At 38.7% G+C, this 15,075-nt stretch overlaps 1 protein-coding gene across 1 annotated transcript in view; it reads left to right on the plus strand.

Moving 5' to 3' along the window:
• mmp24 (matrix metallopeptidase 24) overlaps window positions 1–12,321 on the plus strand; it is an 87,327-nt gene extending 75,006 nt beyond the window's left edge. The window contains exon 10 of the mRNA XM_067586176.1: window positions 1,517–12,321. Coding sequence (XP_067442277.1) covers window positions 1,517–1,881 — 365 coding nt within the window. The 3' untranslated portion in view covers window positions 1,882–12,321. The remainder of the gene's footprint in view (window positions 1–1,516) is intronic.
• The last annotated feature ends 2,754 nt before the right edge of the window (window positions 12,322–15,075 follow it).

The following is a 15,075-nucleotide window of genomic DNA, read 5'->3' on the forward strand; positions in this document are numbered from 1 at the left end:
GACGTTTTTAGATGTGTTGATGTGGGGGTGTGTGGTCCATGAAGGGCGCCGCCCCTCTTGCAATTCCAATTGTTAAATACATATTTTAAAGGACCAGTGTGTAGGATTTAGTGGCATCAACAGTGAGGAGGATGCAGATTGTAACCGACTGAATACCCCTCCCCCTCCACATCCAAGCGTGAAGGAGACCGTGAAAGACCCTCTCTAGAGTCACTGTTTGGTTTGTCCATTCTGGGCTACTGTAGAAACATGGTGATTCAACATGGCGGGTTGCGTGGAAGAGGACCTGCTCCCTATGTAGATATAAAGGCTCATTCTACAGTAATGAAAACACAATGATTCTGCAGGTGATTTTACACTAATTAAAACATATTTATGAATATTATATTCAATTTCTGCCAAGTCTGTTCTGCTAGATGCCACTAAATTCTACACACTGCACCTTTAATGAAAATAGTTTTTGTTAATGTTGTGTGTATGTATATATTTCAGTTGTTATTCTTACATAAATCATACATAATTACAGAAATGTGTGATGACTAATGAAAAAGTGCTGCCTACAAAGAGCCTGACGCCGGTATGAGTGTAATATGTTCGTTTTTTTCTGGTGGCCCAACCTGATTGGTTGAAACCACACGCAAATTTTCCGCCCAGTTGCTGATTCCTTATTAGTAATATATAGATAATATTTACCCCCTGAAGGCAGGCAAAACATACATGCATCATTGTGCAACCGTGATGATATCTGTAAAGTGAAAGCAGCAAAAAGTAAAGCTAGCCACCAGCAGCTGCTACACTTTACTGCGCGTGCTCATGGCCAAAATACACAGAGCTACCTATTGGCTACGGCCCCACCTAGTGGAAACATCAAGTCATGCCACTGTGCTAATTTTTATGTCAGTAGTAGTAAACGGCAGCCTCAGGCTGTCTCTGCAGCTTTCTGTCCAGTATGATGTTGTGTTACAGCTGACAGTGTAACATCACCTACTGTAGGCTGTAATATTCTCTCCTCTAATATCTCTGATGGTCACATGATGCCTCTCATATTAGTCACGGAGCGCTTTGCTTTAGAAGGACGTTTATTAGCATCTAACTTCATGTAAAAGCATTTCTGTCACAGTACAGCGCTGCTTTGATAGACTCATATTTTCTAATTGTTTCAGCTCCTCCTAAACACACCATGTCAAAAATCATTTTCTTCTTCAATTTACTGACGTCAAAGACCTTCTGCTCTGTTTCTGTATCACCTAGTAGAGTGTTTTTCTTTCTGGCAAGACGTTTATGCACATAGTCACTGTGGTTCAGGAGTACCAACCATTTTAATTTGGGTATGTCATTTTAGGTGTTTTTACCCAAAAACAGGGATAAAGTGGAAGATGTTTATATTGCAAAGATAAATGCACTAATTTCTCTTCTCTTTTCTCTTTTCTTTCACCTCCTCCCCACTTTTTCTTCCATTCTCCTCCACCCACCATGTCACTATGATCCTCCCCCGGCCCGTCATCTTCATCCTCAGACTACACCTACTTCTACAAGGGGAAGGAGTACTGGAAGTTCGACAACCAGAAGCTGACGGTGGAACCTGGATACCCCAAGTCCATCTTGCGCGACTGGATGGGCTGCGACCAGTCCGACATGGAGCGCTCCGGCGGCAATGGTAACCGTGGTGACCGCCAGCTGCCCCTCGACGACGTGGACATCATGGTGACCATCAACGACGTCCCAACGACAGTCAATGCCATCGCTGTGGTGATCCCCTGCATCCTGTCGCTGTGCATCCTGGTCCTGGTATACACGATCTTTCAGTTCAAAAACAAAGGAGTGCAGCAGAACACCATGACGCAGCACTACTACAAATACCCCGTTCAGGAGTGGGTATGACAGGCAACTTTGCTTAGAAGAGGTCAAAGTTCATGGAGTGGAGGGGGTCGAGTCGTCGTCATATTGTAGCTTATGTTGGCTAATAGCCAAGAATGCTAGCAAAGAAAATGAAAGTCACTGCTGAAAGACGCTAATTGTGCTAGCTACTGCTACAAGAAGGGCGCGCACTGGAATTGCTCTGCAGGAGTAGATGTAGACATTTGATCAGAGTGAGTGTGAGATTTGTGCCTGTCTTGTGTAAAACAGGAAGGATTCTGATTTTGTCTTTTCCCCTGTTCTTCTCCGGGCAAGGACGCTTAAAACAAACATGGCTGACGACAGCAAGAACAAGTCCACAAAGACTCCAGGAAGATTTGATTGGCTAAGAGCAGATAAACTGCAGATTTTTCAGTCTCACCCACAACTTCTCTGGCTGCAAGTGAAATGGGATCTTAAAAGCGACAATGAACTTTGACTCTTTCTTCTGGGACCTACAACACACGACTCTCCTTCTCTGTGAAAATAAAAAGAAAGAGGAGTAGGGGCAGAATATGCTCCTCAAAGCCAGACACCACCTCCAAGTCTGTTCTAACAACAGCTTGAACTATTTCAACTATTAAGTCAGATGAAATTTAAAGAAAAAAAAGAAAATAAATTATTTAAAAATATCAAACTTGAAGATAAAATGTAGGTAGAAAGGCCATAACAAAAAGAAAACCAATGATCTCTCTGCGGATCGCTGAATTTTGTTAAAATTATTTTCAGTTGTGTGGAGATTTAAAACTGTCAAAGAGGACCTTTTTCTCTCTTTTCTCACCATACACAACAAGAACATCCTCATCAGCATTAATTCAGACCTTTATCAACTTAAAACTCCCCTCACTTAGTCAAACAAACCACACAGCTTGGACCATTGGGTTTCAGCAGAACATTAGGGTGTCATCGGCATATAATGATAGAATAGATTAATATCAGTTTAACAGCCTTATCTGTGTTTCCACAGGCCTAACACGTTTGCTCACATTTAACAAACTGCACCCAGACAACCAGAGCTGAACTAGTTTTGTTCCCTCAGGTCTTGTCTTTATCCTCGTCTTTGTGTTTTTTGTCTTTCCACGCTCTACCGGGGAGGGAGGCTCAGAGCAACAGAGAGGGAGGAAAGAGAAAGTAACAAAGAGGACAAGGAGGCAGAATAAAGCTGGGTTTGAAGATAGTGAGTTGGAGGGGGAGGGAGGGATGCACAGAGGATATACACTACCGGTCAAAAGTTTTAGAACACCTCAATTTTTAGGTTTTATTGAAATTTACTTAGTTTAATGTCTCAATGTACAAACAATTGGCGATAAAAAAAAAGATGTAATCTTTTTGTTTAATAAAATTTAAATCCAAGTTTTTGACTCATCAAAGCAGCCATCCGTTGTAGATATAACAGGTGAACACACTTTCTTTCTACAATGGAAATCAAATATTAATGGAAAGCTCTTCCCAGCACTGTTGCAGAATTTTCTACTAATGTGTTGCACTTGCAGGCTACTTTGCTTTCACCCTTCTGTCCAGTTCATCCCAAACCAGCTCAATGGCTGTGCTGGTTGCATGATTTGAAGTCTAATGTCTTATTCTTTTCTTCTAAGGTAGTTCCAACAGCCTGGAGGTTTTTTTTTTTTATCATTATCTTGCTGTTGGCTGAATTCCTGACCAGCTAGGTGTAGACCAGAAGGTGCTGCATGGCTCTGCTAAATACTGCCAGTCAGTCTGTGCAAGTCACCAGCAAAGGAACCACAGACCGTCACACTTCCTCTTCCATGCTTTTATACAGACAGAGGGTTTGGAAGTAATCAGCTAAAGTTGGGATTAGGGCTGCCGCTAATGATTATTTTCATTATCGATTAATCTGTTGATTATTTTCAATCAATTAGTTGTTTGGTCCATAAAAAATTTAAGAAGCTGGAATCAGAGAATTTGGACATTTTCTTTCTTAAAAAAATGACCCCAAGCGATTAATCAATTATCAAAATAGTTGCAGATTAATTTAATAGTTGGCAACTACTCGATTAATCATTGCAGCTCTAATTGAGACATCTGTAGGAGTTGTTTTCATCAACTCTCAAGCTTCATTTACTTCCATTGCTGCAGAAAAGCTGTGAGTTGCTAACCTATTACTTGACCCTTGAAATTAACATAATTTTTAAATTTTTGGTAGCCTAAACTTTTTTTTTTTTTTACCTCTGGCAGTTTACAGCTTACCTTTGTACCATTAAAAGTTCTTCACCGGACTTGAGCTGCTTAAATTTCAATAAAAACCTTTGACCGGTAGTATATGTAGGCGTGTATTAGTATGCTGGCTGTGGCACGGCGACATCGACCGAGCTTAATGAAGTACTTCTGTTCACAAAGCTTTAATAGGGGCCACTCACCCTCCACATCCCTCGCTTTAATCCGACTGTCCTCCCTCGTCTTTTCTCCCCGTCCATCTGGCCTCTCTGTGCTGGGTTCACTCGCTCTATCTACCTTCTCGTCTCTACTTACCCTGTCTCTCTGTTGCGCTCTCTTTTATTTTTTTTTAATCAATACACCATCTATATCCAGGTTGCTTGTCCACATTCGGTCATGTGCATCAGAATCCGGCTGCTTTCTTTATGATTTATGAAGTGCTTTTATTGTATGATTGTTTGTTGTAATTCATTTCCTGTTTTTGTCATAAGTGCCAAAATTTCTCGTTGTCTTTGGCCCTAAATCTAAAATAATTTGTCATTTTCAACACGAAGACACAGCTTGTTTTACTTTCTGTATCAGTAGAAACATCAGTTGTCTTGTGACTTGCCTTGCGCTGGAAAGTGAGCTAAAATGTGTTGTTGTAGACTGCAGCCAAAGCTGTGTTATTCTGGTATAATCAAGTTCACTTCATGCTCTACAGAGTTAATGATAGGGCGTATGGATTATTCAGACACGACTCAAATCAAGGTTTTTAAATACAACATGCTGAAAAAGGCCAAATTGTTATATAAAATGCATTTGATTCTGGGTGTCAGGAAGGGTTTCCACTTTTCAAAAAGACACAAATTAAAGCCCTTTTCAGATGTGTTTTACATAACACTGCTGGCTTCATCTGTCTGTTAAAGTGACAGCTTTTTGTCATTCGGACAGAGGTGACTTTTACGTAAATGTTCCCCGCGGCTTCATTCAGACATGACAGGACATTTACGGAAAGAGCTGCTTTCTGGCACAATATTTGGCAGAGAGAGGTTGTTTTTGACAGCAGAGGTGTTTTTTTGTTCTCTCTCTCTCAGGCTGCGTCACTGATGGATTTTCAAACTTATTTTTTCTGTTGAAGTCTTAATGAAGGGGCGTCGCTCTCCTGCAGCGCCTCACTTGAATTCACTGATACGTTTTCACATCAGTTTCATCATTTATTAGAGAGCGAATGTGGGGTGAGAATGCTGCTCAGAATATTATCGTGGTTGTTTGAGGGTTTTTAACCTCATTTGCTCCGGTTGCACCGCAGAGTGGAAATAGTTTTTATAGACTGATCTCATCAACTTCAATTTGGCTTGTTTACAGCATAGTTTATTAAAATGGATTTATTTTCTTTATGAAAAAGAGATAAAGATAGAGTAATAGATTTATTTATGTCTGTTAAACTGACAGCATTCAATTCAGATTTGTGTCTTGCTGAAAGTGTTACAAAAACATTTCAGGTCCGACCTCGTAGGTTACTGCCGTGACGCTTATTCAGACATGAGACCGACATGTTAAATTAATACCAGATTAATGTAGAGTAATGTGTTAAGAGATGCATGTCTGAAAGGGGCTGATCGAACGTGTTACCCGACTTCTGAGTATTTTCTTTGATTTTGAAGTTCGGGTGTTTTAATCAGCTGCCATTCGACCGTGCAGAGGGAGCGACACACGTACGAACACATCGATTTGAGTTATCTGTCCTTTAAAAAACAGGACAGATGCTCTATCCTCTGAAAGAGCAGCACTGCAGTTCTGACTATACAGCACACTTTATTTAAATACACAGGCTGCTCATTTAAATGTCATTAACTCCAGTGTGACTCATAATGGTTCACTCTGAGGCCACTCAGGCTGGGAACCACTGCTGTAGGGCAAGCTGGGACATCCTGACTGAGTCATCCAGACTGCTGATTTTCAGTTGGTTGAAAAGTCATCAGATGTTTTTAAAAAATTCTGTCATCAGGCGAAAAGTGTCCCTGTTTTATCTTGTTCCTGAAAACTTTTTAACTGAAGAGTTTTTAACTATACTATCCATACATACACACGCTCATAACGCAGCAGCACGTCTCTCCACATCATTTTTAAAGCTACTCGAGACTCCGTACGTTTGAAACTGTACATAATGTCTGCCTCTTTACATGCCTCTCTGCTTCCCCTTGTTCTTGTTCTCATTCGCTCAGCTTTGTACTTTATTCACCGCTCTCTGTCCTGCAGTAATTGAATGTGTTCTCAGCCCATATCCTCGCAATTACTCGCCGCTGTCGAGAGCAATTCAGCACACGCGGCGTTCAGCACAAATCGATGTCGTTCAATATCCTACAGCGCTATTTTGACTCGGTAGAAAGTGCATATTTGTTCCTGGAGGGTGTTCAATAAACACAGAACAAGACATTCTGCTCCTTTTTTTACCTTTCAGCCTGTACACAGTCTGCAGGGAGGGGCGTGTATGTCTGTGGAAAACATGAATGTCTATCCAAAGAAAATTGCCTATTTGGACCAAACTTGTCTTTTCTCTTTGTGTGCTCTCAGCTTGTGTGTGATGGTCCGGACGGAGCTGCTTGAGTCAAATAGAAATGAACACCAGAGCAAAATTGAAGTGGAATTGAAAGTTAAACTTCAGCATTAATGGAATAAAAGGGCCACAAGCTTAATATGAATATTAAGTTTTTGTGTAAGTAAATGTGAATATGATCGCTGGTGAGAAAATAGAACAGTTAAAGCTGAATTAACGTCCATTGTTGAAATATTTATCGATGAATTGCTTCTTTCAAATAGACGTTTATCATTTTGGAGTTAAGTCCTGACTGATGATAAACTGAAAGGTGCTTAATAATAATTGAAAGGAGTCACAAAACACTGAAGATATGACTCATCATGTGACCAGATTATAAGAAAACCAGCTTGTGTAATTTGACAGGAAAACAGGATTCAGCCTGTTTGTTTACTTGAGACAAAACTAACATTCATGTGGAGTCATTAGGCTGATAATGGTATACAGCACTGTGGCCATTACTAGTTAAGACATGCTCCATGTTTGGACTGTTTATCTTGATACCACTGTGTCATGTATTAATTTATTAATTGTCTTCCTTATTTTTCTGGGTGGGGGAAACACTCTGCTGTACGTCTCTGCTGAATCGTTTATTGATGGAAAATACTTCAGGTTTTGCTTTTGTGCACTTCAAGGCTAAACAGGGGTAGATAATACGTGATCCATGTCCTGTAAAGGTGGTTGTCGGCCGTGTGTTGTCTCTACTCGACGCTGGTGCACTCTGTAAATAGTAGAGCTCCGGGCTAGTTGTGAAGCAGTGCAGGTTTGTCATCAGTTGAGTGTTTTGTTACGCTGTAATTTAACATGAGAGATGATGGAAAGGGAGAGTCGTGTAGCTTGTTCCCTCGATGCGATTCTCCCCAAGGGTGGGGGGGGAACATTTCATCGAGCTAATGAGGGGTTTCCATCCCACTTCAACACACCCACGTGTAATTTCACTCGCGCTCATTGTTGTTTCTAGGTGCTCATTCATAATGAAAGTGGCAGAGGTGTCGTCGCTGCTGGAAATAACTCGCATACAGGATCACAGCTAGCGTCAGTGCCGCTATCAGGAACTAACTGTAGGTCGCACAGTCGCAGACGTGCAGGCGGATCATTCATATCTTTATATTTGCAAGTCACTGATGCGGTCGGGGATTAAGTGCCTTGCTCCAGGGCACCACAGCGGCAGATGTCGATGGGGAGAGAAGAGCACTTCTCATGCAGTTTCCTCATGCTGGTTTTTTTGCCGCCCCGATGTTGTTTTGAATGACTCCTGTTCTCACACCATCCTCATCAGGACCCGTATTTATCAAACTAATAAAAGGACTTAAGATAAAAGTAAAAATGTTTCACTTTTACTTTAAAAAAAAATGTTTATCAAACTTTTTTGTTTTCTTCAAAATGCTGTTAAATGTCAGAGAGCTGCAGAGGTTCATAGTCGATGACTTCAGTGCAGAAATACATTTTGTTTTTTTATTGAATGTCAATAAAACTAATACAGGCGTTATAAAGGTTATTATTTTGTCATTAACTCAAACACAAACGACTCGTCCACACAGACTCACAAGAAAGCTGCATATGAACATGTGATGATGAAGAAAATAATGTTTCAGATTTGTTTAAATAAATCAGTGAATGAATAAAAGAATAACGATGATTAAATACATTGTAGATAATTTTATGACAGTAGATGCTTTGTCAAAGGAAAACTTCTGCTTTCTGTCTGATTGGACTCATTATCATTTGTAATGATGCATAACTCAGAATCAGTAAGAATAGAGTCGTTTGAACATTTGATAGCATCTTACGACACTTTTTTCATTCTTTTTTTTTTAAATTTATACAACAGGAGTGAAAAACAACAAGAATAAATCTGCATTGATGTGATTTGTAATCACTTTCTAATCATCTCACATTTCTCTGACCAACAGCAGAATGTTTCACTGCACGATTTTACAGTATTACAGTATTTCACCCTTATTTATATGTTTAATCATTATAAATATATTAAGATTGTTGTTCATTCACATGTTACATTATTTAGAGATATAAAGATTTCACACACATATAAAATGAACTTATACACGTTCCTGCAGAATAAACTGTAAGGATGTTTTTTTAAATGAATGTAGAGTCAATGCACATCTCTGATTGGTTATCTCGTCATGTGATCATCTGAAACTTTTACACTTGGCTGTAAATAGCAGTCGGTGATAAAAGTCTTTACTGTGTTTTTACTCTGAAGTTGGTTCTTTAGAGCATTTTTGAGTGTGAATCCAATAAGTTTGATAAATACTGGTCCTGGTTACAGTGGTTTTATCAGTGAAGCAGTACTTAATGACAGATGGCGATCTGTTGAAATTTAAAGGGGGGTAGTGAGCAGGTAAATCATCCTTTTCCATCATGTTTTACCTGGAAAAAACATCTTTACTTAGATATATTAAAGCATACAGTATGCCCCCCCCCCCCCCCCCCCCCCCACCTCTCATATCTGTCTGGGAGAAAAGTCTGAAACTGTGTATATATTTACTGAGATTTACAGAAGAATAGCAGTTTACAAAAGTAAAGTGTATTTCAGCAGATGTCTGTTTGTGGAAATGGAAGAAGGGTACTTGAAGAAAACATAGTGATTGCATTATTCATATTACTTATGGAACACACATAAAGACAAAATATATGTACATGAGATTTTAATATGTTGGACACCGTCTGTCCGCTTTTCTGTTTGAAACGTATTTATTCAACTTGTCACAGAGGGCGAAGGGTCCTCTGAAAAATTTGCCTCTTTTATGGATATTGTATGCAGACCTGGGATGAACCGACATCATTTACACACTGGTGTTGTTGGATTTGTCTGTCTTGGAGTGCCAGCCGGGTGGGGGGACAGTCCACACTCGCCACAACAAGTCCCATTTCCTCCTCTTCGTCACCGCTTTACCCTGCATCCATCATGAAAGCATTACCTTCACTTTAGAAGAGGGAGGAAGGAGCTTGAGTGTGCCAGGCAGACAAGTTCAGTAAACCACAGAAAAAAAAAGAAATAACTTTATAAAAAAAACACAGACAAGTTCACTCGAGTTTAGCGTCACTTTGCTTCCTTTAGAAAAGAAGCGGAGAAGCTGATCTCCGGTGAGAGCGCGGCGTCGTTTCGTCCCAGGTCTGGTGATGTTCTGGTGGCTTCAGACAACAGTGAGTTGCCTTTAAAGGTAGACTTAGTTATCGGACGTCGCCACTCCCAAACAGCAGTGACACTCGCCAGAGACGGTACGTCTGCATTACAGTAAAAAACTACTCTATTTAAAAAACAAAACAGCAATCGATCAATGAAAAGCAACACAATGATGCAACTGCAGATTTGTCTTTTAGTTTTACAAACATTTCTGGAAGTCAGAGCTGATCTGAACGTAGAGAAAACACTTTATTTCACAGGTTTCATAGTTTACCGTAGTTTCCTAAAAATGACATGTAATTGTAAAAAGGTTCAAAGGACTAATTGTAGAGAAAATGGACAGTGTTTAATTGGTACACTTTAATTCCAATTAGTTTGTAACATAACCTTCTTTTACTTAAGTCTTTCTGCAGGTAGAGGTGCAACGATTAGTCAATCGACAAAAAGAAAGCAACTATTTTTATAATCGTTTCAGTCATTTTTCAATCGAAAATACTAAAAAAAATGTGAGAATTTGCTGTTTTTCTTCTACATATATAACAGTCAATTGAATATCTTTAAGATTGAGGACAAAACTTTACATTTCACAGACCAAACGTTGAATCAATAATGAAAATAATCGTTAGTTGCAGCCCTAATTATAGGCAAGCGTACAATTCAACAAATATGTACAACTACAGTAATAAATGAATATTTAATTGGGTCTTAATTTATCTCTGTCAGCTTTTCCAAGGAAATTCTTCTGGAAATCAACATGAAATCTACACGTAACTTCTATATAATCTCCTGTTTCTGGTGCTATGTGTACTGTCTCAGACACAGTCTCTATTTTCCATAGAATTAGCCCCAAACATACAGTAGTTAAAAAGTAAAGTAGTTAGAAATTATTAAAGAGGACTTTTACCCTCAGGGGCTCTACTGGAATATCTTTGCATGATTTAAAAACTCTTTATTTATCTTCTACTGGTCCTTTATGCAGCCCCTCAGTTCAGCCTCTGTCTGAAACAGGCCGTTTTAGCTCCTGTCTCTGTAAGACCCTGCCTCCTGATGAGCCCACTCTGCTCTGATTGGTCAGCTTTCAGGAAGCTTCCTCCGGGTCCTTCTTTACTCCAAATGTCAACTTCTCAAATCCATCCGTACATGTTGGAGCTGAATCACATCTGAAATATGAGAGTGAATAACACATGGAAACACCTTAGCAACCACCTTAGCAACAGCCTTAGCAACAAATATTACAGAATAGATGTCCGTTTGTGGGCATGTGTGAACAATCTGACATCAGTTTAAGAAGGAAGTAGAGGTAACTTCGTCTTACAGGCAGCATTTCTACAAACGTTCACCTCAAGTTTCTGATCATGTTTAACATCCGACATCAGAACAGGAAATAAATAACAGAAAATCACAAAAAGCAGAATACATCCCCTTTTATGGAATTATGGAACCTGTGAAACAAAAGTGAATAAAGCCACATTCACATGTTTAGGTATATGTTTACATGCCTACAGTTGCCTTGGTAGCAAAGGTATCCTAGCAACCAAAAACTGCTTTCAAACCATCAGCAGGTTTAATTAGATTTCGACTGTTTGCCTTTTAACTGTCACTGAGTTTAAACTCATATTTACTTCCAGAAAAAACACATTTCACAACTTTAAGTGTATCAATTCAAATTAAACATCAGAAAGTCGTCTCAGGCGAAACGTCGCTGTGAGTTTGGAAGTTTGGCTTCACCTTTCTAAGTCTTCCTTTAACCCGCCTGTTGTTGCCTTTAGTTTCTAACGTTCTCTTTTCTTAAAAAAAATAAATAAATAAATATTATACGTAGGTGAATAAAAACATATCAAAAGGTAGTCTTGGCAGACTTTTTGAAGATATATTGAAGTTCTTTGGATAATATCACAACTACTACTACTACTACTTCTAGGGAGATTTTATCAGACATAGCTTTAAGAGAGATTCATTTCTGTTAGTTTTTCTTATTAAAAAAAAAAAAAGAGAAGTTTTCTGTAAATATAATATGATTTTTGTTTGGTTTTGGGTTTTTTGACTAAATGGGTTGATTATAAAATCAAAATGAAAAAAATCTGACCTTGGCTTCACTTCTTTACATGCAAAATGATGCACCGTTTTTTTTATAGAGTCATCATGTCCAGTCAGATATCAGCTCGTGTAAATAAGAAGAACAACAAAAGCTTTTTGAAATTTTTTGTATTTTTATTTCTGTCTCTTATTTAAGATGAAAGTCATGATTCTTTGCACATAATGTTCGACCATTTTTATGACGATGCTTATATCGGATAGGCATGTTTACGTTGATGATGAAGATATTGAAGAAGATATTCTATAAATCCAGTTTTATTTCTAATAAGACAAAGTTTTATCATTTAAAATGTTCACATGACTGGAACAGAGATGATTTTTTTTTTTCTATGTTTGGTTTGGTTTTACTGTCCCACACCGATTATATACCAATCACATCATGTTCTGTTAATGAAATGTCAATAAAAGTGAAAACTTCATTGTCTCACATGTGATGATCATTGAGAGGAAGAATATTCACTCTGTTTAATATTCACTTCTAATGAAGCTGCTTCCTGTTGCAGTGGTTTCACAGGTCAGAGTTCACCTGCGTTAGTTCAGCCAATAGAAACGCGGCTGCTGTGTTTGGAAATGGAGCCGTTATTATTTTGGTGTGTCTTGTCACCATTTTTAGTAAATAATCACAGTAGCAGCGAACAAACAGTAGCATCACTTTCATCAATATTTATTTATCACAAATGTGACGTCACGGAAACACGTGAACACACCTTATTCCTGATGTTTTTACCGGAGCAACGAGGTAGTTAAATCTACACTGGAGCTGATTCACCAAAAGTATTAAAACCTTTTAACTTCAAGACTCTTAAAGTCTCCGTCCACTCAAAAGTGTGTTTTTCTTCTTGTTCCTTCAGCTGGATGTTGTTTGTTTTCATGTTCATCTGCTGAAGGAGGAAGTTTCTCTGTGATCACCTTAAATCTGAGATCAGCAGCTACGAGCAGGATTTGTGACGTCACAACCAGTTTGGAGCCAATCGTGGTCCAGTATGAAACTTACACAAGTGTGATGTGGAAACTCGAAGCCTCCGGTGCACAAACACTGAGAATCGACTTTACAGTGAAGGAGGAGACGTCTTTGCATCCAGCAGTTCAACTTCTAAAATGAACAATATTAACATATTCAGATATTCTGGATTTTTAGAGAGGAGAAGGAGGAGGAGATATAAATTTAAGGATTTTAGTGGTAATTATGCTTTTGTTTTTTTTTGTGGAAAAATCATATCAGACACATTATTGTTCCATGCGGAGTGTTTTTATTTGTATTAATACATGTCTGGAGGGGATCTTTAAACTCTCTTGTTCTCTTGTTCTCAGTGAGTAGATGAGCTAGTTTGCTGCAGGTGTGAGAAACGTCTCCACAAACACATATAAAACACTCTTACAACTAATGTCACCGTCTACAGCAGGACAGAAACAATATTCAAGACTTTTTTAAGACCTTCTTGATGAAACTGAATTGACTTTTGAAGACCTGCAGACACCCAGACATCCACAGCGGATCTCTAAATATATTCAGTATTACACAGCTGAAGAGTGCAGCTCATACCAGATGAATTTCTGAAAGACCATTAACAGTTTTTGGGGGGCATCTGTGAGATTATGTGCAGTATAAATCTACCAGATGTGCATAATAAATCTGCCTTGTGGTATCTTGCTGAAATACCCCTTTAGGGATATATATCCTCCTCCTCTGGTGATGTGCAATATGTTCAACCACCTGCGCTGTAATGAGACCGGACACGCAGGCTCTGTAGATACTGATTGCCCCCAGAACCGGTTTAATTTCATGGCAATTTAACTTTGTCATTTTGAATTTTCATGAGAACATTTCATTTCTTTTATTTTGGTCTAATGGATCATTAAGTCGCGTTTCACTGACTTATGCTGAGAAGTAACATTAACCTAAATGGGTCAATACATCACCGTCTACATGAGTTAAAGGTACCCTGTGGATGGTTTTTTTGCTCATCCACTGAACTCAGGACAATAAAGGCACAAATCCAACATTTTATCAGGCAGACAGAGACCGGACGGCTTTAGAACATATTGAATTTTCACAATAAGTGTTTTTTAATTAGCCTGTTATTAGTCTTTGGAGCCGTTTCTAAACAAACTAACGTGACCAAACTCTTCATAATGAAGGAACATGTCACCCAGTGCAGCGGTGTGACTCACTGATGTGTTTTTAATAGTTTTTGGAACAACAATGGAGGAATAAGATATATCAGGCTTTGGATAAACATACAGTACTTGTTAGTAGATCAGTTCATTGTTGGTTTGGATCCAAACAACTCAAAAAATATAGAAATTTGCCAGACATATATACTTTAAACATGTTTCCTGTTGCTTTTAATTGACGCCACAGTGTCATTTATGTCCTTACTAATTATTTGTTTAGTTTTATTGAATTAATTAAGGGAAATTAGGGAATGGTAAATCCAGTAATGGATATAAAATGGATATACCACACAGCGGCACACAATCACCACTTATGTCTGGCATCACATGTAGCACACAAATTTAGATACATTAGCATAATTATCATTAATCCTTCTAGAGGAACGGTAGCCTCTAATGGCCTCCACGTTTTTTCATTGTGTGCTGCTGAAATCTGCCTGATTAAGTGCATATGGAGCACTCGTAACGTGTTAATCCTGTTCGTTAAAGCAGAGAAAAGCTAATGCATGTAGTTAAAGGAAGGTTGTACGAGTAGGAACATCCTCTTTGCCATAGGAGGAGTTTTTATTAGATAGAAGCTGACAATCATCTAAATTATGATCTTTTGCTTACAGCGGTTTTAAAGGACGGGTTCAGCGTCCAAACGAGTCAAATCAAGTAGATATCTTTCAACGTTACAGTCTTTTTAGTGCCAAAGTTCCTCTTTTTGTTACTATACTTCCACCTGCAGCTCAACAGGGAAACACTGTCTGAGGAAACACAAAGAGGGAATTTGATGCTTAAAAAGACTGTAAATGTGTCAGATATCCACTTGATATGACTAACTCAGACTGCTGAAGACTCATAGAAGCTTCACAGAGACTTTTAAATGACTGTGTGGACACACTGTGGATTTTATCCTCCATCACTTCCATTGAAAGCACATTTGAAGGATCTTTTAATATCCAGTATGAACAGGAGGAATGATTACAGCGAGGAAAACCTCTTTCACTGTTCATATGGA

This window comes from Thunnus thynnus, chromosome 4 (genome assembly GCF_963924715.1).
Source record: "Thunnus thynnus chromosome 4, fThuThy2.1, whole genome shotgun sequence".
In the NCBI taxonomy this organism is placed as follows: Eukaryota; Metazoa; Chordata; class Actinopteri; order Scombriformes; family Scombridae; genus Thunnus; species Thunnus thynnus.